At 38.4% G+C, this 25,976-nt stretch overlaps 8 protein-coding genes and 1 pseudogene across 9 annotated transcripts; 3 read left to right on the forward strand and 6 right to left on the reverse strand.

Moving 5' to 3' along the window:
• Positions 1–389: 389 nt before the first annotated feature.
• LOC104827269 (short-chain type dehydrogenase/reductase) lies at positions 390–2,145 on the reverse strand. The gene is made up of 3 exons (XM_010560415.2): positions 2,061–2,145; positions 1,269–1,696; positions 390–1,041 (listed from the first exon to the last, which is right to left on the reverse strand). The coding sequence occupies exons 2-3, from the start codon at positions 1,658–1,660 to the stop codon at positions 633–635; spliced, it is 801 nt and encodes a 266-aa protein (XP_010558717.1). The 5' UTR covers positions 1,661–1,696; positions 2,061–2,145; the 3' UTR covers positions 390–632.
• LOC104827268 lies at positions 1,928–3,759 on the reverse strand (annotated as a pseudogene).
• Positions 3,760–3,823: 64 nt separating this feature from the next.
• On the reverse strand, positions 3,824–5,664 carry LOC104827270 (ADP-glucose phosphorylase). The gene is made up of 3 exons (XM_010560416.1): positions 5,137–5,664; positions 4,478–4,768; positions 3,824–4,224 (listed from the first exon to the last, which is right to left on the reverse strand). Exons 1-3 carry the CDS (start codon positions 5,623–5,625, stop codon positions 3,967–3,969), a joined length of 1,038 nt encoding a protein of 345 aa, XP_010558718.1. The 5' UTR covers positions 5,626–5,664; the 3' UTR covers positions 3,824–3,966.
• Positions 5,665–9,968: 4,304 nt separating this feature from the next.
• Positions 9,969–14,642, forward strand: LOC104827271 (casein kinase 1-like protein HD16). Its single transcript, XM_010560417.2, has 15 exons — positions 9,969–10,443; positions 10,721–10,846; positions 10,936–11,009; positions 11,104–11,173; positions 11,253–11,308; positions 11,435–11,506; positions 11,650–11,744; positions 11,907–12,103; positions 12,231–12,449; positions 12,538–12,668; positions 13,041–13,215; positions 13,307–13,397; positions 13,653–13,810; positions 13,913–14,101; positions 14,185–14,642. Exons 1-15 carry the CDS (start codon positions 10,045–10,047, stop codon positions 14,242–14,244), a joined length of 2,112 nt encoding a protein of 703 aa, XP_010558719.1. The 5' UTR covers positions 9,969–10,044; the 3' UTR covers positions 14,245–14,642.
• Positions 14,643–15,417: 775 nt separating this feature from the next.
• LOC104827273 (putative H/ACA ribonucleoprotein complex subunit 1-like protein 1) lies at positions 15,418–17,150 on the forward strand. Its single transcript, XM_010560420.1, has 4 exons — positions 15,418–15,626; positions 16,336–16,484; positions 16,571–16,686; positions 16,831–17,150. The coding sequence occupies exons 1-4, from the start codon at positions 15,479–15,481 to the stop codon at positions 17,006–17,008; spliced, it is 591 nt and encodes a 196-aa protein (XP_010558722.1). The 5' UTR covers positions 15,418–15,478; the 3' UTR covers positions 17,009–17,150.
• Positions 17,151–18,159: 1,009 nt separating this feature from the next.
• LOC104827276 lies at positions 18,160–19,022 on the forward strand. Its single transcript, XM_010560425.1, has 2 exons — positions 18,160–18,591; positions 18,698–19,022. Exons 1-2 carry the CDS (start codon positions 18,433–18,435, stop codon positions 18,788–18,790), a joined length of 252 nt encoding a protein of 83 aa, XP_010558727.1. The 5' UTR covers positions 18,160–18,432; the 3' UTR covers positions 18,791–19,022.
• Positions 18,956–22,997, reverse strand: LOC104827275. Of its 2 annotated transcripts, none has more exons than XM_010560423.2 (3): positions 22,128–22,659; positions 19,771–20,863; positions 18,956–19,220 (listed from the first exon to the last, which is right to left on the reverse strand). In XM_010560423.2, the coding sequence occupies exons 2-3, from the start codon at positions 20,485–20,487 to the stop codon at positions 19,137–19,139; spliced, it is 801 nt and encodes a 266-aa protein (XP_010558725.1). In that variant the 5' UTR covers positions 20,488–20,863; positions 22,128–22,659; the 3' UTR covers positions 18,956–19,136. The 2 variants fall into 2 exon arrangements, with proteins under 2 accessions (XP_010558725.1, XP_010558726.1); XM_010560424.2 differs by lacking the exons at positions 18,956–19,220; positions 22,128–22,659 and adding exons at positions 19,562–19,653; positions 22,903–22,997.
• LOC104827470 (5'-adenylylsulfate reductase-like 7) lies at positions 22,231–22,551 on the reverse strand. The gene has a single exon (XM_010560641.1). The coding sequence runs from the start codon at positions 22,549–22,551 to the stop codon at positions 22,231–22,233; it is 321 nt and encodes a 106-aa protein (XP_010558943.1).
• Positions 22,649–25,490, reverse strand: LOC104827274 (5'-adenylylsulfate reductase-like 7). Its single transcript, XM_010560422.2, has 5 exons — positions 25,081–25,490; positions 24,139–24,320; positions 23,511–23,635; positions 22,996–23,428; positions 22,649–22,857 (listed from the first exon to the last, which is right to left on the reverse strand). The coding sequence occupies exons 1-4, from the start codon at positions 25,246–25,248 to the stop codon at positions 23,004–23,006; spliced, it is 900 nt and encodes a 299-aa protein (XP_010558724.1). The 5' UTR covers positions 25,249–25,490; the 3' UTR covers positions 22,649–22,857; positions 22,996–23,003.
• Positions 25,491–25,976: the final 486 nt, after the last annotated feature.

Below are 25,976 nucleotides of genomic sequence, written 5' to 3' on the forward strand. Positions count from 1 at the left end.
TCGAACATGGGTTTCAATATTCAGAGGAGAGGACAGCCTCCATTTCATAAAGGATCGTTCATACCACGCATATTTGTACACAGAGACTTTACATACATTATACAGCACGAACTCTTCTCGCTTCTTGACACAATGAAGTCGGAGAAGACACCAGAGAATGGGTCGTTTCCGGTCGCCGGAGATTGCCTCGTTAAGTTTTAGTGGCTGTTTTGAAACCCCGGCCGGGTCGGGTTAACCCGGTTTCTCTCCAAATCCCAGGAAAGGAATCGTATATACGACGCCGTTTTAAAGATGAAAAGTAAAGTATTCAGATTTGACCCCGAAATTTAGTGATCGTTTTAGTTTCGCACCCATAACAATTAAAATGATCAGTTAAGGAAGTCACATGGTAATGAATAATGATCTCTTGAATTATCAGCAAAGTCGAATCGCTGCTTCATGATTCTTGTAACATATATCTATAAGCTAAACTTCCAACAACAAGATTTGATAGAACATCTCGGAATCATTAGGCTACTAACTTAGGAACACAGAAATCCATTCTCACCACATTCTCTTGTGAAGAACATAAACATAGAGATTCTGGGTTGGATAGAAAGAAAAGAAAGTTAAAAGAACCAATCACCAACCTTTTACACGTAACCACCATTAACGGGAATGACTTGGCCATTGATCCATTCACCTGCGTCAGAAGCCAAGAACCCTACCACTGGTGCAAGGTCTTTGGTCTCGCCCAGCCTCTCAAAGGGATTCTCTGCGATTATCGTCTTCACCGTCTCCTCGCTCTTCCCTTCGAAGAACATGTCGGTGGCAACGGGTCCTGGAGCAATGCAGTTCGCTGTGATTCCAGTTCCTTTGAGCTCTTTCGCTAGAATCTTGACCATAGCTTCCACGGCTGCCTTCGATGCTACATAAGCACCAAATCCCGGCTTTAAGGATCGTGTCAGGGAAGATGTCAGGATGATAATCCGCCCACCACCTCCACGCTTTAGCCTGTTGGCAGCTTCCTTGCAGCACAGGAACGCACCTCTAGTATTGACACTGTATCATTCATCATCACGATTCAGGTCACAAGCGATGGATGAGAATTTGATGGATGCAGCAAGAAAAATTCATAACTCAAGAGAAAATCTCACTTTTCCAGAAACCAAACAAGATCAGAACATGACGCGGTTTCCTAGCATTTCTCGAAAGTGTCCATTGCAACATGAAGCAGTTTGTCTTTGGTCATGCATTATCTCCAACAATATAACGAACAAAGTCGATACCTGAAGATGCGATCAAAATCTTCGACGGATGTATCGGCGATGGTAGGGTATTTGGGATCGAGGATTCCCGCCGAGTTGACCAGGATGTAAACCGGCGACTCGAAACCGCTCTCCGCCGAGTCGAACAGCGATTTCACCTGGCTCGGCTGCGAGACGTCGGCCTGCACGACGATGGCTCGTGACCCGTTCCCGGAGACCTCCGAGGCTGCCGGAAGATTGTTGATCTCCGCCGCGACCTGGTCGGCTTCGATGGATTTAGAGGCGTAGTTGACGACAATCCTTGCACCAAGCTCAGCCAGATGGATGGCAATGGCGCGGCCGATCCCCCGAGATGAGCCGGTGACTATGGCGACTCTGCCGGCGAGGGGAAGCGACGACGATGGTGCGGCCATAGGTATCCGACAATGGCAGAGGTTTATGCTACGAGACTAGGAAGAAAAATGAAGATTCGCTTCCCTTAAGTCTACAGTATTGAATATTGAACCTCTAACTGTTCGAATTTGACAATTTAACCCCTTGATTCCATGAAGTATTCCCTTTTAGGCTCACATTTACGATTCTTATGATTTAACCCAGAATACTCCCCAAAAACTCCTCTCATATTTCCATGCGTCTGTTTTCCCACTTTTTTTCATGAACATTCAACAACAAAAATCAGCTATTCAACTTTAGAATCAGAGAGATTTAACAGGAAGAAAAAACCCCTTTTTTCTCATATGTTTGTTCAGCTAATCCACATTCACTTGAGGAATCCACCATTGGCAACAACAACTTGACCATTAATCCACTCACCAGTATCAGAAGCTAAGAACCCCACAACAGAAGCAATGTCTCTGGTCTCACCAAGCCTCCCAAAGGGGCTGCCTTTGATGATATTCATCACTGTCTCTTTGCTCTTCCCGTCGAAGAACATCTCTGTGGCTATGGGTCCAGGTGAAACACAGTTTGCTGTGATTCCCGACCCTTTAAGCTCCTTTGCGAGAATCTTCACCATTGCTTCAATGGCTGCTTTTGCTGCTGTGTAGGCTCCTTGCCCCGGAATCAAAGCCTCAGTTAACGACGATGACAGGAGTATTACCCTTCCTCCGCCTCCACGCTTTAGCCTGTTTGCAGCAACCTTGCAGCACAGGAATGTTTTCTTATGAGTCCATCCCAAGGAAAAAGAACACAAGTAAGAAGCAGCATCCAAGTTGGTGGAGTTGTACCATAGTTTATCTCTGAACTACTGAGGGAAACAGACTAAGATCGTGTCAGGTAAAACATTTGTTTTTCTGAAGGCAGACTTATGTATTATCACAACCAGCACCAAGCGAAAAACACCATCTCTACATCACTTGATCGATCAAATTTCCGCCGAATCCTACTCATAATGAAGTATTGGTTCCCGGCAAGACAAGAAATTTAAGCGAAAGTTTCAGTTCATTGATTATGCTTTGAATCCTCCATATGTTCGGAGAACAAGTTCAACTGACTCTATCTAGATTTATCCTGTAAAGGGTTTACATTTTCAAGCAAAACGAATGATCAATGCAGAACGATACGAGCAAGTGTAACCAATCCAAAGCTAAATCTAACAATGTCTAAGTTTCTTCTTCACCAAAATTCACCTGAAGATTCGATCGAAATCATCCACTGGTGTATCGGCGATGGCCGGATACTTGGGATCGACGATTCCGGCCGAATTAACCACGATGTGAACCGGCGATCTGAAGGCGCGCTCCGCCGCGTCGAACAGCGACTCCACCTGATCCGGCTCCGAGACATCGGCCTGAACCACGACGGCGATCGGATCCGTACCGCATCCGGCGGAAGAGTTAATGTCTGCGGCGACCTGGTCGGCCTCGGCGGATCTGGTGACGTAGTTGACGACTATCTTCGCACCGAGTTCAGCGAGGTGAATGGCTATAGCTCGGCCTATTCCACGGGAAGAGCCGGTGACTATCGCGACTCGACCGGAGAGCGGACGGCGCGGAGTAGCGATCGCCGGCGACGCCATAGCGCCAAAATGGTCACAGACGAGCCGAGCCGTCTTTGTCTCAGTCGTCGTAGGAGCACTGAAACGACGCCGTTCGTTCTTTCTCTTCAATTAAAGCGGAAAAGAAGCAACTTTTTTTTTATAAACACATACATACATAAAAAAAACTTGGGAAATGTATCCATTCGTGGAAGAAGGCATGAAACTGCCATTAACATTCACCGGCATCTGTTTCTTACCTTCTCAAATGCAGTTGCAGGGTTTGCCTCTTTCACGTGGGCATATATATACACACATACATATATGTTTGTGTTCATATGATGATATACGGCAAAGACATCTTCTTTCAACATACAAGTAGGAATCTCTCACCACTCTTTGGATGTCGGAAAAGTGTAAAACTTTCTCTACCGTCAGATTCTTGCGTTAATACAACCTTGTATAGATGTCATAACGAAAGTAACAAGTACAAGTTTTATCACCTTCTGTTGCCTCTCCATGCGTACAACACAATTATTCCCTGTGAATTTGCTTCTACACAAGCTCTGCACCTCTGCTTACAGCAGCACACGAGGTGCGGTTAATGGTATCCTAATACCTCGGGGAAAACCCGAATGATATATATTGTTTCTCTCCATATCTTCAAATGTCAGTAACAATGCCATCATGTAAATGCAACCGTTTGAACTTGCCTCAAAACCTCGGGTTATAGAAGAAACGGGTTCAAGGAAGACTAACTTCCCTCAAAACTTTGGCCACATCCTCAGGGAAAACAGGGTTTATGTAACACCCCGTCCCGATCTCAAAGCCTCCTACCCCGGAAAGCTGGGGTACTATCTGCAGGAACCAGTGAGTGTAAAGTAATTGTGATTCTGCAACCTCGAGCGGAGAAGTGTGGATCATGTAATTGAATGGGGGTTTGTTTAACTGCTTTGCCATCTTCTGGAGCATGAGTTTCAGCAATCTACCTAGATCGACAGCCTGAAAATTATCAAAAGATTCACTGTAACTTCTAATGTGGTTTGATTTAAGCAACATGCACGATTAATAGGCACTTCACACCAAGAAAAAATGTCCAAAACCAGTCATATACCACTCTAAACACTCAAGTCGTTGCAATGTGGACCCAACTAACACAAAAACAGAGACCTTATTCAGTGGATTCAATGATCTAAGCCAAAGCAGCCTTGTTTGCAATCAAGCAAAATGGAAAGTAGGGGGTACGACGGGTTACCTTGTTGGTGTCCAGGTCATGGAAGTGGGAAGAGTGATACTTGGGAACTATCCAAATCTCGAAGGGAAATGCAGCAGCAAAAGGAACAAAGGAAACAAAATGGCACGACTCGTTGATGACAAGCTCTTTCGGTTTGGCTTCACAGAGACAGCACCATCCAGTCTGGTCAAAGTATTCCTTTGTACCATCGAGCCGAGAAGAAACCGTCGGAGGAACAACTGGGAGGGCCAGAATCTGGCTGTGAGAGTGACTCATAGATGCGCCAGCTGAAGCACCATGGTTCTTAAAGACCTTGACGACATTGAGACATAGATCCAACAGAAAAACCAACTTAGATCAATAATACACAGAGCACAGGTTGTAAATAATGGCTGAATATATGAAATAATCCTTTTGAAGCAAAAACAGGAAGAGTATTAGAAACCCAGCTCCAGCTGTATCATTCTATAGTTACTTCATCTTGATGAAACTGAAAATACATTGTCCGCAATCCATGATAAAGGAGCAATTTTTTCTTATTAAGGAAACGGTAATAACCTCACAGTTTCATCCGGCACAAACACAAAAAGCACGTAATAACCCATGATCGTACGTACAACGAATATAAACCAACATGACTGAATTATGTTAAAGGAGGAGACTTCTGTGACGCGTCGAACCTGAATGTATTTGACGGAATCATGTTGCTTGATCTGCTCGATCCTTTTCGTATACGCGAGCAACACACCGCCGATATCTTCAGGATCCATATCAGAGAGCTGAATCGAGTGAACCGGAGCTTCGACCACCACGTCGTGGAAGCCAAACCCGGGTAAAACCCGCCCCGTCTTGAGCTGACCCGTCTGGATTTCGAGATCCCTGTTAAGAGCCGGGTACAGGTTCTCGATGACCCGGATCTTCCAATCCGGGACGTCAGGAACCCGGAATATCTCCGGCGCGCAATCGTCCTCGCGGCCGATGCAGAAGGGGCACGAGGAAGATTTCGGATTAGGGTTTTGGGGAGATTTCGACTTGAAATCGGTGGGTCTCTTGGCCCGAGCAGGAGAGAATACGACCCATCGGTTTGTCACCGGGTCCTTCCTGATCTCCGGTGACCGAGTTCCGGCCGAGTCGCCACCGTGATCTGGGTCTCGATTCGGTGACGACATTTCTTCTGTTCTTTTAATTGTTCAGTCCCTCCGTATAAATTTGTTTACCGTTGGTTGGTTTGGTAATTTTACTCAAATGACATCGCGCACACGTGTATACCAAAAAAAACATAACACTTTTTTTTATTGAAAAAACAAAATTATCCTTAATGAATATACGATTTTTATCCGTTCGAAAACAACTTCGTTATTACTACTTCGTAATTAATTCTAAATATAGTTACAATTGATTCTAAAAAAGGTGGCAAAAAAATCATTTGTTTTATTTTAGTTGTATATCAGTTATATGTTAGTCGTAATAAGGTCGTAAAAAATAAAACGAAAAGGTTATTTCGGACTTTTCCAATCGAAAAGTGGGTTAAAATTGAAAAAAAAAAAAATCGGTGGTGTACACTGATATTGCTGCGACCAAATGGGTTATTTGAGTAATATTGCCGGTTGGTTTGGCCCCAAGGGCGTGTAGGCCGCGTCTGGCAAATGAGTGAAAAACAAAGTTTCCAAATAAATAAACTAAAACAGCAAAATATATTTTCCTTTTTTGGGTCAAATCCAGAAATTTCACCAGGTGCTTCATTTCAAAGTTAAGAAACACGAAAAATATCATAGCTAATTATTGATGTTTTCCAATTTCTTAGAATGTTTTGGTTGGTATCTAAAACGTATCTGTTCTTGTAAATTTATAACCAACAAGTGCAATATTTTGTTAAAATAAATTTGTGGTTGTTGCATGGTTGGCCTTTAAACCATATAGTATAACCTCCATCCAGAATGTTTATCTCATGAAATTTCTCCAAATTAAATGACTGGTCACACTTTTTTTATTATTTTTTTAATTAGCTCTGGAAAAATCCAGATATGTATATGCATAATATATGCAATAACTTTGAAATATACTTTTTTTATGAGTAGGTTATCTTTCATAAGTGGTTTAATAAAAAAAAATCATGAATAGATTGTCTTTAATAAGTGTTTTGATAAAATTTAAAACTTGAGAAATAAATTTAAAATAACAAAAATTAATTCGGAGCTTATCGAAGAAAGTTTTTTATGTTAGCAAAATGTTGCAATGGCTGTATGATAGTAAAATGGGAAAAGAATGAATTATATATATATATATATATATATATATATATCACAAATATAAAAGGAAGAGTTAGCATAATCCTTAATTGATAAGCTAATCTTATTATTTGTTAATATTATTACCTAAAAGCCTTTCGGTAAAAGAGTAAAGCTTTACTAAAGAAAATAAGAATTATAGCAACCACAAGTGAGAGTTACTCATTATTAGATATAATGAGTGATCGATCACCTGCGATATTTGCGATACAATATCCATCCAAATATAATTATATTCAAAATAAACTTATTTAAAACAATTTTATATATTTTTTAGTTAAAACTAATTCAATAAAATCCAAATTAAAATCAAAATAAATATTATTAATTAAAACCATTTTAAGTGTATCAAACGTTAATGTTAAATTTTAAAATAAAAATAATTTAATAAAAAATATGAAATAAATAAACCAAAATATATCTAAAATCAAAATGTTTTAACACCTGATATATTTTAATAAAACCAAAATATATAGACGATTTTGTCAAACAATATATATAAATATTTATTTATTTTCTCTACGAAATAAATACTCTCTTTTTTTTCCAATTCACATGTACATCACCGGTCTTCTTCTTGTTTATTTCCAAGTCTTTCATAAATTATTTTTTAATTTTATTTATTTATTTGGCTGCAACGATGCCACATCTTGTCTCTCGTATCCCTCGAAATAAAAGTATACATTTTTTTACAAAAAACATTGGAACGCAAATTTATTTCTTTGTTTGATATACAATGATAATGAGTAAAATAAAAATGTATCGCGCAATGTCACATAACATGACAATTACATATATTTTTTTTTCTCGTTTCATATTTACAAACACTTTTTAAAAAAATTTATGTGCAGATTTAACTAAAAAAACAATGGTGAAATTCTATCATCATAGTCCTGAAAATTTGTGGAAAGAAACTTAAGATAAACTTGTTAAAAGTGCCAATTTCGTTGGCCACGCTAGTGCATGTATTTGTCACATGTGCATGTGTGTGAATTTCTTACATTATTGTACATATAATTAGAAAAACACATAAGTAACATATTATATATATATATATATATATAAGAAATCATTAATCACTGTATTTACGTTCAGTTCCAAAAATTTCATTTCATATTTTTAATTTCAACTATCTTATACACGATCCAACAATATTGTAATTTAAAAACTAAACGATTTTTGCAATTAAATTTTTATATCCACATTTCAAAATAGTCCTTGTACCAATTAAAATTAAAAATCATAACATTAACAATACCTAAAACAAAGACATTAATATGAAATAATCTAATAAATATTTTTATTAAAAAACAACAAGAGGACGGAACAAGAAAGAAGATAAAATACCGTTATTAGCCAAAACGCTGCGTTTAGTTCAGTTGATATGGCAAGTTTCATACATTATACATAGATGTGCTTATGCGTGTGTACATGTAAACAAACATGCATACGAATACTACGTACCAATTATTTTCTTATATTTACTACCGTTTTTATTTTTGAACATTAATATAATTGATATATAGAAAAAACTTTAAAATAATGTAATACGAGAGAAATTAAAAAAAGGAAATAATAACGCGAGCAAAACGAAGCACCGCTTATCTCACAATGGGAGTGACGAACACAACACATCTCCATTGATTAATGCAAATTTATATATAAAAAAGATTAGAGAAAATAAATCTTGACCTAAATTTCAAGAAATTTGTAAAAAAAAAAAAAGAAGAAACAGTGAATCGATGCATAAAAAAATTATTTATTTCTTTACAAAAAAAAAAAAAATCTCTTCCAAAAGTTTGCACTTCTCCATCGTCATCTTCATCCTCTTCTTCTTCCATATAACCCTAAATCTAGCCGCTGCCCCCTCTGCACCCATCTCTCTCTCTCTCTCTATGTTTCACAGCTGAGAGTTTTCACATTCAAATCGTGAAATAAGGACGAGGAAGAGCTATCGGTTTCTCATTCCGGAATTGTGCGGAAGAAGTGGGAGATCTGGAAGTTTTTGTTTGTTTGTTTGGGATCGATCTCGTTTCATCTTAATCATCCTCCGATCATCGTTATTTTTTGAGGTGTTAACTCGAATCGATCTTTGGGTTACTCGCTTTTTGTATCTCGTCGTGATTGCTTTGGTGTTTGTTATGCTGGGAGATTTCTTGGTTGCTTTTTTAATTTTTCTATGATCGCCTGGAAGATCGTGGCTTTGGATGATGATCGAATCTGTAGTGTGATGTTGTTCATATGGGTTAAGTTGATTTTTTTCGCCCTGAATTATGTATCGCCGATTCTTAGCATTGTATGTGTCTTTGAAGCTGAAGGTCACCAGAAGTTTCTGTTCTTGGTCATTGATCGATCTATTTGGCAGTATATCGCTTTCCATACGTTTTTCTTATGCATCAGCGGTATATTGGTATCATCGGCACTGATTGCGTTCAAATCCGAGCCTGTCTTTACAGTGGTTGAATCTAACAATCTGGAGTGAAATCATACCAGGTTTCATTGTCTGAAAATTGTTGTAGATGCTTATATGTTGGTTGTCATTCGATATAATGGAAGGTTCTTTGGACAGAAAAGGAATGCGGGGCAGTGTCTAATCTCCTACTGCGTTAGATTGATCGTTACTTGTATGATTGCAAAATATATTCTTTTCAGCATTTTTCCTGAAATAGATTATGTTTCCCCTGATGATTGTAGTCTATTTAAGTTTGTGAGTCATTCTGCGTGTAAAAACTCCATTCCTTTCGTTATTGAGCTAATGTAGTGCGGGTTCTAGTATAGATCAAGATTCTACATTGTTGTTAAAATGTTAATGGTTGTGATATATCTATCGATGCACGACATTGCTTTGTTTCTTTGGTATATATCCGCTGCTATTAATTTGCGTGAATTTGATGTGGCAGATAATCTAGAAGGGTAAGTGAAAAAAAATAGGTTTCTTACTAATTGCATGGAGTAAGAATGCCGGAGTTAAGAAGTGGAGCACGGAGATCGAGACGCCTTGATGATCTACAGCCTAACCCTCAACTGATCGATCAAACAGAGAATTGCGTACTTCCTCCTCAGACTGGAACAAGGAGAAGAGGTGGTGGACGAGGAAGGGGTAATGCAGCAGCTTTAGCTAAAGGGGCTGCGCCACCAAGACCAACAGCTGCCTGTAGGGGCAGGGGGATCAGGGTGATAGACTTAGAGCCAGCTTTGGTATATATCCGCTGCTATTAATTTGCGTGAATTTGATGTGGCAGATAATCTAGAAGGGTAAGTGAAAAAAAATAGGTTTCTTACTAATTGCATGGAGTAAGAATGCCGGAGTTAAGAAGTGGAGCACGGAGATCGAGACGCCTTGATGATCTACAGCCTAACCCTCAACTGATCGATCAAACAGAGAATTGCGTACTTCCTCCTCAGACTGGAACAAGGAGAAGAGGTGGTGGACGAGGAAGGGGTAATGCAGCAGCTTTAGCTAAAGGGGCTGCGCCACCAAGACCAACAGCTGCCTGTAGGGGCAGGGGTATCAGGTTGATAGACTTAGAGCCAGAACCTTGTGACCTTCATCCTGCAGGAGGTGCTATAGGGGCAGCTGAACCTGCATTTAATCGAGCTGAAGGCGTAGCTGATAAAGATATCGCTGTGGAAGGTGGTAGTGCAGAGAAAGTAATCGGGATGGAAGAAGACTCCAGCACAGCTCCAGTCCCTGAAAGGGTAATTTTCTACTAGTTTACTGGTTGTTAATCTCAGAATTTCTCTGGTAGGCATAAACAGTTCCTGAAAAGCATATGCATTTATATAAAGACCTTGGGTCAAGTCAAAAGCAGATTTAAAAGTTTTAGGTTCCATACTTGCTATTTTCATTGTCATTTGGAGAAGTTTTGCAGTCGCTTCATCCGAGTTCTGTTTGTGGGAGAGTTCTTTCTGATTGTGGTTCCATATTTGTTCTCATTGATACAAAAGCAGGTATGATTTCAATCCTTTTGTGCAGGTACAAGTTGGCAACTCTCCTGTTTATAAAACTGAGAGGAAACTTGGCAAGGGTGGCTTCGGTCAAGTTTATGTTGGCAGAAGGGTGACTGGTGGCAGTGATAGGATTGGACCCGATGCAATTGAGGTATTGCTATGAAACAGGCCAATGGACATTCATAAGGGTTCCAGACCAAAATATTCAGCTATTGATGTATTTGTCCTTTTCCTTTTCAGGTCGCTCTGAAATTTGAGCACCGAAATAGTAAAGGCTGCAATTTTGGACCACCTTATGAGTGGCAAGTGTACAAGTAAGATTCTCATCGTTCATGTCTGAATTTCTTGTCAAGTTTCTGTCACTTTACGTGTCAATATTTATCTGTTCCTTTTTCTTTTATTGCAAAGTACACTCAATTGTTGCTATGGAATTCCTTCAGTACATCATAAGGGTCGTCAAGGAGATTTTTACATTCTGGTAAGATTTTAGTATGAGCTTGGTTATGCTTAAAGGTTGTTCGTGTACAATTTATTACGAGATGTGTAAAATATTTTAGGTCATGGACATGCTTGGCCCAAGCCTCTGGGATGTTTGGAACTCTTTGGGTCAATCGTAAGAAATGCTCTCCCTCTTTCCACGCTGCTTTCTTCCTCGTAATATAAAACCAGCAAGTTTCTTCATATTTATATCCATGCACATGCAGATAAGCTATATTTAGTATTGTGATATCTGTGGCAGGATGTCTCCAAATATGGTAGCCTGCATTGCAGTCGAGGCCGTATCTATTCTTGAGAAGCTTCATATGAAGGGGTTAGTGCATATAGTTGCCCTTTCTCCAATTTTTTGGCAGATCTTTTCATTTATTTCCTATAAATTATATTTCCTTTATTGTCTTGATTTTTCCGATCCTTGAGCTGATTGTCATGTCATGTTCAATCTCTACATCAAACAAGGTTTGTGCATGGAGACGTGAAGCCAGAAAATTTTTTACTTGGTCAGCCTGGAACGGCGGATGAGAAGAAACTCTACCTTATTGATCTTGGTCTAGGTAAGCATTTGCTCCCTTTTTATGGACGACGTTGAAGACCCTATGGTTCGCTGCTGTTTTGTTTTCTTTCTCTTCATATCTTCCTCTTCTTTTCCTGCCATGTCACATGTGGTCCGAGATATTTAAAGTGGTTCTCTCATATTGCTATTTGTTTCGTTTCAGCATCAAGATGGAAGGATGCACACTCTGGCCAGCATGTTGAATATGATCAAAGGCCTGACGTGTTTAGGGGAACCATAAGGTATGCCAGCGTTCATGCGCATTTAGGTCGTACTGGAAGCCGGAGGGATGATCTGGAGTCCTTGGCATACACACTGATTTTTCTGATGAGAGGAAGGTTGCCATGGCAAGGATATCAGGTGAATTTCCATTTCGTCTCGGAACTTAATATATTATAGTTTGGAGTTCTATTTTCTTCCAGAGGTCTCGTGTGTATCTGATTTGTCTTCTTCCAACTTGTGAGTAATATAGCATTGTTTTATGCAGGGTGACAACAAGAGCTTTCTTGTCTGCAAGAAAAAGATGGCAACCTCTCCTGAATTGATGTGTTGTTTTTGCCCTCCTCCGTTTAAGCAGTTTCTTGAGGCAGTTACTAATATGAAGTTTGACGAAGAGCCCAACTATGCCAAGCTTATAGCAATTTTTGACACTTTAATCGAACCATGTGCTCTATCCAGGCCAATCAGAATTGATGGTGCTCTTAAGGTAGTTGTCTCTTGTTCCTATGCTCAATTTTTGTTCTTTTTAGATCCTGTGACAAACATTGGTACATTTTTGCTTTTCACATGAATAGGTTGGGCAAAAACGTGGAAGACTAGTTATTAATTTAGAAGAGGATGAACAACCAAGAAAGAAAATTAGAATAGGGAGTCCAGCTACGCAGTGGATTTCAGTCTACAATGCACGCCGTCCCATGAAGCAGAGGTAAAATTTTAAAAGCTTTCTTTCTTTAATCATATTCCCGACAATAAGCTCACTTGGAGTTGGAATGGAAAAGCAAAACTATATGTAGTCTCTAGTTAATGTATGGTCTAAAACTATGCTGATAGTGTAGCTTTAGTCAGTCATATTTGGGCGAGATAAATAAAGGCAGAAAAGAAAATAGAACCGTAGAGTAGTTACATTTTGGGAATGTATAAATGCAAAACTGCTTTTCTGATATTTAAAGAACGGTTAAGGTTGATTTTGGGTACAGAATCACTACAAGTCGCAGATTTAAAAGCTGAAACCGAGGAGATATCCTATCATTTCTCAGTTTTCTTTTGCTTAACAAGATTATCTTTGTCGCTTTTGTAGATATCACTACAACGTCGCGGATTTAAGGCTGCACCAGCATGTGGAGAAGGGTAATGAGGACGGCCTTTTCCTTAGCTGTGTAGCATCTTCAACTAATCTCTGGGCCCTAATCATGGATGCTGGAACGGGATTCACTTCTCAAGTCTATGAATTGTCCTCCGTCTTCCTGCACAAGGTTATTATTTGAAGTGTTAGAGACATTGTTTATTTGTCATATTTATGCATGTGATTTCCTATTGTTGTTTTAATTGTTGGTTTCTTTACAGGACTGGATTATGGAACAATGGGAAAAGAACTATTATATCAGTTCCATAGCTGGTGCAAATAATGGGAGCTCATTGGTTGTTATGTCGAAAGGTTGCTATTCACACAGCTATACTTGTATGCCACACTGCATAATATATCTGGCAAAAACCACTTTCCTTTTCCTTTAGATAGTGAAATCCCATATCTCATTAAAACCGGAAGTTTTCATGAAAGTCGGACCTTTTTATCTTAGTCTGCAGAGCAAATGAACACTTGAGGTCTCCCTTACCTGCACGAGGAGTCTACATCAATAGAGTCATTGTTCATTTGTTCTGACTTGTGCCATATTCTTGTTGGTACATGCAGGAACACCTTATACCCAACAATCTTACAAAGTGAGCGACTCATTTCCGTTCAAGTGGATAAACAAGAAGTGGAAGGAAGGCTTCCATGTGACGTCTATGACCACTGCTGGGAGTCGTTGGGGTGTGGTAATGTCCAGAAACTCTGGCTACTCTGATCAGGTTTGCCCATTCTGCACTTCTCTTTTTTGACATCTCTCTCTGTTTCATGGGCACCAAAAAATTTACACTTGTGCATGCATGTATGTATGTAATTTTGTAAAGGTGGTGGAACTTGACTTTCTGTACCCAAGCGAAGGAATACATAGGAGGTGGGAGGGTGGATACAGGATAACATCGATGGCAGCAACTGCAGACCAGGCAGCTTTCATATTGAGCATTCCTAAACGAAAAATGCTGGACGAAACCCAGGAAACTCTCCGTACGACTGCATTCCCAAGCACCCATGTCAAGGTGGGTATTCTTACAAGTTACAAATCAAAATAAGCATGTCGGCGGTATCCATCCACATTGTCCTCATTTGGATTTGTATTCAGGACAAATGGGCAAAAAATCTGTACATTGCATCGATATGCTATGGTCGGACAGTGTGCTGATTCCCACCATCACCAAGGAGGTTAGGTTAACCTTGTGGATGACTCATAGGAAGCGACATGGAGCTTGCTTCAGTCTGAAAGGTAAAACCTGGCAACTCGTTTCTGTAATTGAATGTATTGTTGCATATGTATGTAGAACACGATAAATGGAAAACCAAAAAAAAAAGAAAAGGAAGAATAGGAAGAAGGTGGTAAAAGAGAGGAAATTTTAGTGGAATCCGAGAGCTGGAAAATGTATTTCTGGCCCCACCATTGCTCCCTACATATTATTATATGTATGCTCCTATAGGGGCCACAGGAAAAAGGGGGCATATGTTTGTTAAGAAAAAGAACATATATGTGAGGCTTTGCCACCATGTTTGTGCTTTTTTTTATTGCTATAATTATCATTTTGTGCCTCTTTTAAATCTTGATTTATAATAAATTCACACCAGATGAAATCCCAGCAATAATTTTGCCAAATTCCTCTTCGATGACTTTCATGTTCTGCTTTTCCAAAGTAAAATTACAATGAACAAGGAAAAAAAAAAAGGTTAAAACTCACATAAGAATGATTTGAGAGTTGAGACCAATATCTTATATATCTCACCAATCATTTGATAAAAACATTATAAATTTAATGTTATGATAATGTGATCAAAATTATATTTCTGATCATAAGTTCACAGTTGGAGAAAAATATGTAAAATAGCAAAAGAAAAAGTATTTTTTATATAATGCCATGGATAGTAAGAAAGACATTAAATGTAATTTTGTTAAAAGGTGTAGAACCCTATTGCCGTTGGCTCGTTGGAAAGAAAGTACGACTCATGTATATATCTCACCACCTAATGTTTTTGTAGGTTGTCATATTTGCTAAACATATTATATTAAGAGGATTTTAGTATTTTTTTAAAATATATATATTCACTCGTACGTTGACAAATACCCAAAAACTAATATTTAAATCCATAATTTTTTTAGGGTTCAACAATATTAAAAAAATATCTAATCTCTATTTGTCGCAAAACCAACACCAAATTTGCCGAGTCGTCAAAAGTTCCGGTTTGGTTCGTTTTCCTCGTAAAATTACCGGTTAACCGAACCGTACCCGGTCTGTCAAATATTGAAAACCCTAATTACCGACTGTTGCCTCGATTCTGCTTCTTTTCGTCTCTAAAACCCTAAAAACCCTCGGAGCAAAAGGGCAGAAGAAAGCATCACCCGTCTTTGCGCCTTCGTCGAAGGAACGAAAATGAGACCACCCAGGGGCGGCGGCGGCTTCAGAGGCGGAAGAGGAGGAAGAGACGGCGGCGGAAGAGGAGGTCGCTTCGGCGGAGGAAGAGGCGGACGCTTCGGCGGCGGACGAGGATTCGACGAAGGGCCTCCCAGCGAAGTCATCGGTGAGTTTCTTCACTCTGTTTGTTTCGCTCAGTTCTGTTTCTGGGGTTCATTTTCTTTGTTTGGCTCCCGAGGAAATTGAAAAAATCAACGAGGAAAACGTTAAAAGACTTTATCAGTGAACTGATTCCTGCACTTGTAGCTAGGAAATAGAAGACGGACGAGCAAAAAAAGTTGGAATCTTTGTTTTGCATTTCTCACGTGATGGTTGTTTCCTGCGACTATGGGTTCCTCCTCTCTGCGTATACTGTTTGTTTGCAGCGTAAATTAAAGATCAACCAAACCCAGAAAAGTTTTTGAGCTTTGCTGGATTTTATGGAGATGAGTCGATCCTCACATTGGTGAAGATGTGTTTTTGTCTCTGTTGTTTTGTCCGTGAGTAAAGTTTACACTAGAACTGTAGAAGTAGCTGAACTAAATAGTTTTTCTTGTAAAGAAGCTAAGAATCTAGTTATCCATTGATGGGGTCTAGCTCTGTGGTGCTGAAGTAAAGAGTAAAAGAGGGTTAATGGAAGCAACTTTCATGAGATGAATACATCTAATAGAGAGAGTATTCTGAGAATCCATTAGAGTAAATATTTTGACAGAATAGTTGTCTTGCTTTGTTTGGCTAAGCTTCAAGAATTTTTTTCCTTGGCAATTTCATGGCAATGTCCTCATGAACAATCTTCTTGACTCCATTTTGACGAATCTGCTTTCGTGTTTTTATAGAGGTTTCAACATTTCTCCATGCATGCGAGGGTGATGCTGTGACCAAGCTCACAAACGAGAAGATCCCGTATTTCAATGCCCCAATCTACCTGCAGAACAAGACCCAGATTGGAAAAGTAGATGAGATTTTTGGTCCCATCAACGAATCTGTAAGATAATTCTCCTGAACTTTGTTTCTCTCAAAACACTAGTGCTACTTCATGTATCTGATTGGGACTCAACCCGTTATTTTCAGTTATTTTCTATCAAAATGATGGAAGGAATTGTAGCCACCTCCTATTCCACAGGGGATAAGTTCTACATCGACCCGGCTAAGCTTTTGCCTCTGGCAAGATTCCTTCCGCAACCCAAGTGAGTCACACTCCTTAACCACTGATAAAGCTCTTCTTCTAGCATTTATTATGCTGTCATTTACCAGACTGTTGGTTTGCTTATAAAGAGCCTGCTTCTTGTTGCAATGGACAAGAGATGTAATGAGACATCATGTGCTTGCAGGGGACAAGGGCAGGCGGGGACAAGAGGAGGTCGTGGAGGAGGGAGAGGCGGTGGTAGAGGCGGTGGCCGAGGGGGAGGATCATTCAGGGGGAGAGGCGGCCCGAGGGGTGGCAGAGGTGGTCCCCCACGTGGTGGTGGTCGTGGTGGTGGCTTCTTCAGAGGCCGAGGCAGGGGATAGATCTGTTTTCTGTGCACCTTCTTCACTTGGACCTGCCATTTATGTTATTAAGTTTCCGACAATGTTTCAGAACCATGATGTCGTTTTCCAGATTCTGTGTTGGATACTTTGGTTGAGTGAAAAGTGCATCAATTACCAGTTTTCCATGTTCCCGTAGAAACCGGATGGGTTTATCCGGTTGAGTTCTTGAGATAGAACTTACTGAAAGCTCTTGCCTTTCTGAGAAATCAACAATATCCTTTAATTAAGCTTTTAATTTTATATTTTCTGATTTCAAAGTATAACTATATCAACCCATTACATATATGTGGTAAAATACTAGGTTGGATGAATATTTTATATGATAAATTGTATCTCCAATATTTGGTGCTTTCTTCTAGAATGAATGTATGCCATTGAATTTTTTGTTAGACTAATCCCAAATCCCAATTGCGTAAATGTTTGACAAAACTTCACATTCATGCATCCCACCAATAATAATAATAATAATAATAATAATAATAATAACAACAACAATAATAGTTATGGAATTGGTATATTATTTTACTTCTTTTTTTTTGCAGAAGGACCCTTGTATTATATGCACGGTTACGTTATTGCTATATCCTTTATTTGTAGTCAGTCACATATATATATTGTTTTAAATTTTGTTTGATTGAAGAATTGGACTTTTTGAAATCTAAAACTGTGATCATACAATATGCAACAATCCTGTGGAAACAATGTAAACAATCAATTAAACTTAAAACTTTTTTCACCAACAAAAATTATACCAAAATAACCAAATAGTTTTACAAAAAAAAATACTTTCAAAAATAACTTATTTTAAAACTATTGAACTGATTTTTTTTTTAGCTGTGAATATGAACTATTTTTTATCAGATATTTTGTTGCTGCAACAATAGGTATATACATGGTTACCTCGCTTTTGCCACCAATTTATTTTTATTTTGTTAAGTGAACATTATTGAAATGAAATGAAATAACTTTTGAAATTGTAGAAGCTGATTGGGCTTATTCGATAAAATAAATTAACCGGGTCACTTATGCAGATCAAAGAAAGATAGTGGGCTTTTTTGTTATTATCACACACACGTATATACATATATATAACAATTTCCAACTGCTCATAATCTCCCCCATTGGCGACAAATTGAAACGCGTTTTCTCTCCTCCTCATCATCATCATCAAGGGAGAGATGAATTGAAATGCAAGTCATTGATCCTTAAATACTCCCTTTCTCTCTGCTTCTCCTTTTTTTCTTCTCCCTATTCCGTCATCTTCAAAAACTTTTCCCAAACCCTAATCACCCATTTCCCGGAAACCTTATCACCATCCTCTTTCATCTTCGATTCGTGGGTTGAATCCAGAAATTCGATTTCTTCGACGTTAGCGTCTTGCTCTTTTGTTGTTTTCGCACGATATGTGCCCCTTGAGGTTCATATTGGTGTTCTTCTCTGCCGTACTTGCCGGTTATTTTGCGTGGAGGACGGTGCGTTCCTCGGACCATTCCGTCGCAGATTCCATCTCCGGCGACTCTCCCGTCGAACAGAAGGATAAAATAGGATTCAATTTCAAAAGGGTACGCCCAAAATTTCGTTTTCTTTTTCCAATTTAATTTCTTCGATTCATATTTCGGTATGTGTTTCTTCTAATCTCCTTCATATTATTCGTTTTTCTTTTAAAAGACGGTGGAGAAGGGTTTCTGGGTGTTCGTGGATATGGCGAGCGGAAGATATCTGTGGAGAAATCTGAACGAGTTGAGAGAAAAAGGCCATTGAAGGGGGAAGAAAGATAGGAGACATTAGCAGTATTTAGATGATGAATCTGAATTCTGTAATTTGATCACTCGAGAGAGATCTGATGTAAGGATGGGAGGAGCGACAGCTTTTAAGCCATCTTCTGTAACTTCTTTCTCTTGGATTTTCTTCCAATATGGAAAATGATGAACCGGTTTGAATTTGAAATATATAATCACGGATTTCCGTACAGTAAAGTAAATTATGTATTATCTGTATATTGATGAAGACAGTAATTTACATAATCTATTTAAATGGTTCTGTTTTGTCTGTATGTACAAGTATATGATTGGTATGTCGTTGGTGGGAGATACTTGATCTGAACCGTTCACTGGGAAAGCTTGGACGGCTGAGATTCAAAGACCATCACAGAAATTGATTCCTTTGGATCCGTTGCCTCTTTCACCCTCTCCTTTATATTTATTTCTTTAACAATTAATTCTTAAATTTCGCTGAGTTTGTGACAAATAAAATACTCGCTATACACCATCCATATGCTGTATATGTAAATATTAATTCAGACGAAAAATATGAGTTTGTTTTGTGAATAACAACGTCACCACGTGTCACCACGTGGCTTGAGAGCTCAAATTTACGACAATAAATTGCTCTTTTTCCTTCTTCTTTTTTTTTTGTTGGCATGGTAACTTATACTATGCGTGAATCTTTCTAATACTGGTTTATATTAATTAAATATATAATCAGTTATATCCTATAGATATTATAATGAGATAAAAAAATACAAATTAAATAAAAAAAATGTAAAAATATATGTAAGAAGCAATTACATCATTAGAAGACTGTTTCCACTTGAACACGTCCATAAAGCAGCAGCATACTTATCCCTTTTGTGGTCGTAAAAAATATTATTTAAATTAAATATGTGATTATATTTCATATACTACTGCATGATATAGTATTATGTAAAATAGATGCAAGGAGCTTTAGATCAATGTATTTACCTTATCATCATCGCTGTAAATCTGGAGCCTAAGAACCTGGTTCTTGTTCCGACAGTTCTTGTTGTTGTTTCCGAAAAAGACGGCGCAGATTGTAGCAGCAGCGGCCGCAACGCCGAACGAACAAATAGCCCCAATCCCAGTGAGACCCAGTTTCCACAGATTCAGTTCCTCACCATCATTCCCTTTGTTCAGACCTTTATCCAAATCATCTTTCTTGCTCCCCAAGCCACCGTCTTCACCCTCCGACCCGATCCCAGGCAGGTGGCTAGTGACCTTTGCCGGGTCAATTAATTTCATGTCGACAGATTCGTTTCCCTTCATTTTCTTGAAGGATACTCGATGAGGAGATGGAACCGGGTCAGGGAGAAGACCCGGATGGATCTCGACGGGGAGAAGGACGGAGACTTTGTCGGTGAGTTTGGTCATCTTATCGTGATCGGTGTCTTCCGGGCTGAAAATGGGTTCCCATGTAATGGGAACTTGAAGAAGCTGCGTGGGGACCACTTGGGATCCTGGGTTGTGTTCGGTCTGTTTTGTAGGATCTTGAGATGGGCAGATAATGAAGTGATCCATGTCGAGGTGCCTTTCGTGGTTTGGATTTGGGTTTCTGATCATCACACCATCATCATCAAGATGATCAATGATATTGTAGTTGCTCCTTGAGAGTAATTCCCACTCTCCTAGATCCATCTCTCTCTCTCTCTCTCTCTCTCTCATGTCTTAATATAACTGTTTTGATTTAAAAAAACGTTCAATCTCCCGAGACATGGTCTATCAAAAGATCAAGTTTGTATTTTTTTTCTCTCTCTCAAAAGAATACACCAATTTGCAATTTTTTTTTAACTCTTTTGGCGTATAATCGGTGGAATTTAAGATGAAAACAGAGAGGAATATTCAAATCAACTTGGTAAATACATTGGGCTGCCAGTGTGGAGTGTGAAAATGTACATATTCTTTGCTTCGTCAATGAGATGGCGACGACCAACACAAAGCTTATCTACACAAGAAGTGGTCCTATTGGACCCACATATGCAAACCATCATTTTCTTCCTTGACAACGCCCTTTTGATATTCATATGCGACTCATCATACCCTAATTAATTGATTGATTTGGTTAAGGGTTAATGAATTGAAATCATGATTTGATGCATTCTGACGGATCAAATTGCGCATACAAAACCAATAATCTTACTAAAAGAGACATATATATATATATTCACAAACAGAAGCAAGCTGTTATTGCATTTAATTTAGGGATAATTGCATTTAAATACCCAAACTTTTACAAAAATCCCACATAAATACCCAAACTATAAAATTATCATATAAATACATGAACTTTTCATAACTCTCACATAAGTACCCAGACTTTTAAATTTTTTCCAAATCAACCACTCATCCGTTAACGACGTTAAACGTTACTGTTCACTCGACAAAAAACTGCTGACTTAGCAATGACTCAGCAAAAAAACCCGCTGACTCAGCAAAAAGTGTTGACTCAGCAAAAAAATATTATTAAATATTCAAATTTTTATCTACATATATTTAAATTAATATATACATATAAATTCACACACATATATATTAAAAAAAATTATTTATAATTAATAAAATACATATACACATAACTACAATATATAAATATATATATCATTACTAATGCATATATATTAAAATAAAAATAATTATAATTAAATTTATGTATATACATAATATATGTATTAAAAAAATAATTATAACTAACATATATACATATAATATATATTAAAAATAATATTTATATGTATACATATTAATTATATATACAAAATATACATATACAATTAATATATATAATTATAATTAGTTATATATACAAAATATACATATACAACTAATTAGGGATTTGTATATAATTATAATTATATATATTAGTTGTATATGTATATTTTGTATATATAACTAATATATATACATATAAATCTTATTTTTAATATATATTATATGTATATATGTTAGTTATAATTAGTTTTATTTTAATATGTATATTATGTATGTATATAAATTTAATTATAATTATTTTTTATTTTAATATATATGCATTAGTAATGATATATATATATATATGATTTGGAAAAAAATTTAAAAGTCTGGGTATTTATGTGGGAGTTATGAAAAGTTCAGGTATTTATATGACAATTTTATAGTTCGAGTATTTATATGGGATTTTTGTAAAAGTTCGGGTATTTAAATGCGATTATCCCTTTAATTTATATGCTTCCTGAAGAAAGATGAACAAGCAATTGACCCATACAGACATGTGTATATGTGTATACATATATAATATATATATATATAGAGAGAGAGAGAGAGAATACCTGAAAGATTTGCAGAACACTACAGCTTTGATCTCTCTTTTTTTTTTTCTAGCTGACAGGAACAAGATAGAGAAAAATCTTGAAAGGGGTTTCATCTTATCAATCACCCTTGAGAGGAGGATATGGTGGGAGAAGGTTTTTCAGGAGAGATGGAAGCAAGAGATGAAGCCCACGCCCTGGCCTTCTTTGCCCTCTCGTGGAAGCTGCTGGTTTTGGTGAGTCTCAGCTTCATCCTCAAGTCGATCATATGAAGGGCTCGTCCAAACAGTCGACTTGTCTCACCAATAATTCCCAATTTCAGAATTTGCGGAATTTGAGACGCCCAGATCGCTTTCATGCGCGATATCACTCTCGGGACGATGATCATTGCCAGCTTCAGCAAGAGGAACATCACTGCAAATGCCAGGTATGGTTCTCTTACCATTATCTCTCTCCTATAAGACCCATATCTTAACCATGTGATCAAGCTACCATCGGTTTCTAAACTTGTTTGTTTGCCTTCACCCACATATTGGATAGGATGCATTTAATTTATATGCTTCCTGAAGAAAGATGAACAAGCAATTGACCCATACAGACATGTGTATATGTGTATACATATATAATATATATATATAGAGAGAGAGAGAGAGAATACCTGAAAGATTTGCAGAACACTACAGCTTTGATCTCTCTTTTTTTTTCTAGCTGACAAGAACAAGATAGAGAAAAATCTTGAAAGGGGTTTCATCTTATCAATCACCCTTGAGAGGAGGGAGAGAGAGAGAGAGAATACCTGAAAGATTTGCAGAACACTACAGCTTTGATCTCTCTTTTTTTTTCTAGCTGACAAGAACAAGATAGAGAAAAATCTTGAAAGGGGTTTCATCTTATCAATCACCCTTGAGAGGAGGATATGGTGGGAGAAGTTTTTTCAGGAGAGATGGAAGCAAGAGATGAAGCCCACGCCCTGGCCTTCTTTGCCCTCTCGTGGAAGCTGCTGGTTTTGGTGAGTCTCAGCTTCATCCTCAAGTCGATCATATGAAGGGCTCGTCCAAACAGTCGACTTGTCTCACCGATAATTCCCAATTTCAGAATATGCGGAATTTGAGACGCCCAGATCGCTTTCATGCGCGATATCACTCTCGGGACGATGATCATTGCCAGCTTCAGCAAGAGGAACATCACTGCAAATGCCAGGTATGGTTCTCTTACCATTATCTCTCTCCTATAAGACCCATATCTTAACCATGTGATCAAGCTACCATCGGTTTCTAAACTTGTTTGTTTGCCTTCACCCACATATTGGATAGGATGAAGTCCTGAAAAACCACCACAAGAGACTCAACCAGTTGTGTCAAGGAATCAAATGGTACAGTCTAGTGTTGCATGAAGAACACTTACCAGTCGTTTTCTCATAAAACTGAACCAGTGACGCAAGATTTTTTTGACCATGATATCGTACCTTTGAAGTCTGATTAACCATCAGGATTGAAGGCAGGCTATGGATACCATACCTAGAAAAGACACTGCACCAGAATCAAACGATGAAATATGTCAGAAAGATTGAAAAAGAGAAAAAAAAAAAAAAACAGAAAGCATGGTGAAGTGAAATATCATTTCATAGCAGCAGCACTTGAAAGCAGATGCATTAGCAAGCTGAAGGGTAAGCACAGAATATACACTAAGCCGGTTTTTCTTCACTGATCATGCACAGCGGACTACATGACCCCATTAATCGATTAAAGTGTGTGAAAGCAAGCAGAGCACTCATTAATTGCCGATGCCTTTGAGATAATCTTCCTAAACCGCCACGATATCAGATTCCGCTGTCAACTCTACTCATCAGTGTTACTTGCTAATTGGCAAGTGTACTAGAAATTATACCAAATGATTTAACATTCTCGTTTTTAGCACAAGAATATTTTAACCCTGAATTCCTTTCTGCAACCGATTCTCCTTAGACTAGCCCAAATGCAGTAACACTCATTGGCCATTGCAACGAACAGTAATAGAGAAAGGAGCTTCTTACGATGGTAGTGCATGAGAATGCTCCACAACCAGATGCTTTATATGAGGAAACATTGAAGCTACGGCATCAAATTCTGGCCGCACAGCACGTGAAAAATGGCACCAGGAAGCATAAAAGAGCACTGCTGTATAACCATTTCCATGCTTCGCATCCGTTACTCTGTCCAGGTAGTCTCCATCCACCTGCATCAATGTAAATACTGCTCAAGTTAACAACGGAATGGAGCAGCAGAGCCAATACAAAACCCTCAGGGTTACATCAAATATGTATCTCAACTTTGCTATACAATGTTCACAGGCTAAGTTGCTGCAAATTACGAAGGTGTTAAGAATTAGAAACCCAGATGTTATGCATATAAATGCATTTAAATTCAGTAGCGAATGCCATGGCCGGCATTTTATTTGCAGAACTGACATAGAAAAGATCCAAGATTTTAGAAAAGAAGATTTCATATTAGAGGATGCAAAGATAAAGCACATGATCCTAGATTTCTCTCCTTCCATAACAATTCGACCATTTTTTTTTCTATAATATCCAGCCATAGACTAAAAGACAGGATCTTTTCCAAGGTTCAACCATTTCCTTTTGCAACTGTCTTCTCAACTAATAGCGTTCTCTTACAATTAACTACCACAAAATAGAAGAAGAAAACGCCTCAAAAGTCAAAACCCTTGAATACGGTGGAAGAAAGGAAAATACACTTGAAGTGTAGCCACTAGCAGGCCACGTATGAATGTGATATGTTTCATGAGTTCACACAGTGTATCTCTCCATCTCTGTGTGTGTGTGCGCGCGCGCGCGCATAGAAATCATCTGAACATGGATTCTAGACTATCATATGTGAAGCTAAGCTACCGCAAGATAAACAAAGTATATAGGAGCAGAACAACAAACCCTAGAACTGTCAAGAGCCGAAATGAACCGAAATCAAGGTAATGTTACCTGACGAGGAGGATTCGGATACAGAGAACGAGGGCATTTCGCCTCGAGACCGCATCGAAACACCTCCAATTCCGGATCGCAACCCCAAAATTCCGGCGAGGAGGAGGCGAATCGGAGAGATGACACGGCAGCGGCGCAGAGGAGGAGAATAGAGACCCAGAAATCCATGACGCTAGGGTTAGGGCAAGAGCGACAGGGAACGTAAGATCTAGGGGCGAACGAGAAAAAAACCCAAAATCAAAATCGGTGGGCGACAACAAGAATCAGGGACTAGGACCAAGGAAAACGAGATTCGAGGGCAAAAACACAGAATCAAAACCAACAAGAGCAAAAGAAAGGAAGAGGTCGGAGAAAGACAGCCTAGGTCTAACAACTAGGAGGAGATGAAGAAGAGGAAGAAGAAGAAGAACTCAGAGCAAAATTGAGGAAATTCCCATATCCGAAAAATCGAAACTTGTTTTCTTTTTGGACTTTTTCAACGGAAAGTCGAGAATTTTATCACCGTTGCCGTCTCGACTCTTGCGACGTTTTTTATACTTAATTAATCCCGCGTTAATTAATTACTTTTTTTTGATAATATGTGAATGAATGGCATGATGATATGTACAGATATTGATTTTCCATGCACGCTCCATTGTCTTTACACAAAGTGTTGATTAATATTTCACATTAATCACTATTCTAATGTGTCAGATTATCCAAATAGGGTTAGAGACGTTGTATATTTATTTATTCAAATATTTGGCGACGAGAAAGTTATGCTATTAGTATTTGGATATCTCCTAAAAGCTTCACGCATGTGGGAATCATGGTCATTCCATGTATACCTAGAAACAGCCGCACATTAAATATTGTAGGGTATACGAATATTAACTACACGATGGTTATGCACCAAA

The sequence above is a fragment of the Tarenaya hassleriana genome, unplaced genomic scaffold (assembly GCF_000463585.1).
Source record: "Tarenaya hassleriana unplaced genomic scaffold, ASM46358v1 Cleome5, whole genome shotgun sequence".
Taxonomy (NCBI): Eukaryota; Viridiplantae; Streptophyta; class Magnoliopsida; order Brassicales; family Cleomaceae; genus Tarenaya; species Tarenaya hassleriana.

Coding starts and splice junctions, on each gene's coding strand:
- LOC104827269 (XM_010560415.2), bottom strand. CDS start 1,660: ATGGCCGCACCATCGTCGTCGCTTCCCCTCGCCGGCAGAGTCGCCATA. Junction 1,042..1,268: donor GATTTTGATCGCATCTTCAG/GTATCGACTTTG, acceptor TGAATGATACAG/TGTCAATACTAGAGGTGCGT.
- LOC104827270 (XM_010560416.1), bottom strand. CDS start 5,625: ATGTCGTCACCGAATCGAGACCCAGATCACGGTGGCGACTCGGCCGGA. Junction 4,769..5,136: donor ATTCCGTCAAATACATTCAG/GTTCGACGCGTC, acceptor AATGTCGTCAAG/GTCTTTAAGAACCATGGTGC. Junction 4,225..4,477: donor ATGACCTGGACACCAACAAG/GTAACCCGTCGT, acceptor GATAATTTTCAG/GCTGTCGATCTAGGTAGATT.
- LOC104827271 (XM_010560417.2), top strand. CDS start 10,045: ATGCCGGAGTTAAGAAGTGGAGCACGGAGATCGAGACGCCTTGATGAT. Junction 10,847..10,935: donor TTGGACCCGATGCAATTGAG/GTATTGCTATGA, acceptor TTTCCTTTTCAG/GTCGCTCTGAAATTTGAGCA. Junction 11,745..11,906: donor CCTTATTGATCTTGGTCTAG/GTAAGCATTTGC, acceptor GTTTCGTTTCAG/CATCAAGATGGAAGGATGCA.
- LOC104827273 (XM_010560420.1), top strand. CDS start 15,479: ATGAGACCACCCAGGGGCGGCGGCGGCTTCAGAGGCGGAAGAGGAGGA. Junction 15,627..16,335: donor GCCTCCCAGCGAAGTCATCG/GTGAGTTTCTTC, acceptor GTGTTTTTATAG/AGGTTTCAACATTTCTCCAT. Junction 16,485..16,570: donor TTGGTCCCATCAACGAATCT/GTAAGATAATTC, acceptor CGTTATTTTCAG/TTATTTTCTATCAAAATGAT.
- LOC104827276 (XM_010560425.1), top strand. CDS start 18,433: ATGTGCCCCTTGAGGTTCATATTGGTGTTCTTCTCTGCCGTACTTGCC. Junction 18,592..18,697: donor TAGGATTCAATTTCAAAAGG/GTACGCCCAAAA, acceptor TTCTTTTAAAAG/ACGGTGGAGAAGGGTTTCTG.
- LOC104827275 (XM_010560423.2), bottom strand. CDS start 20,487: ATGAGAGAGAGAGAGAGAGAGAGAGAGATGGATCTAGGAGAGTGGGAA. Junction 19,221..19,770: donor TTTACAGCGATGATGATAAG/GTAAATACATTG, acceptor ATAAATATAAAG/GAGAGGGTGAAAGAGGCAAC.
- LOC104827470 (XM_010560641.1), bottom strand. CDS start 22,551: ATGGTAAGAGAACCATACCTGGCATTTGCAGTGATGTTCCTCTTGCTG.
- LOC104827274 (XM_010560422.2), bottom strand. CDS start 25,248: ATGGATTTCTGGGTCTCTATTCTCCTCCTCTGCGCCGCTGCCGTGTCA. Junction 23,636..24,138: donor CATTCTCATGCACTACCATC/GTAAGAAGCTCC, acceptor ATTCTGGTGCAG/TGTCTTTTCTAGGTATGGTA. Junction 23,429..23,510: donor GTTTTATGAGAAAACGACTG/GTAAGTGTTCTT, acceptor GTGGTTTTTCAG/GACTTCATCCTATCCAATAT.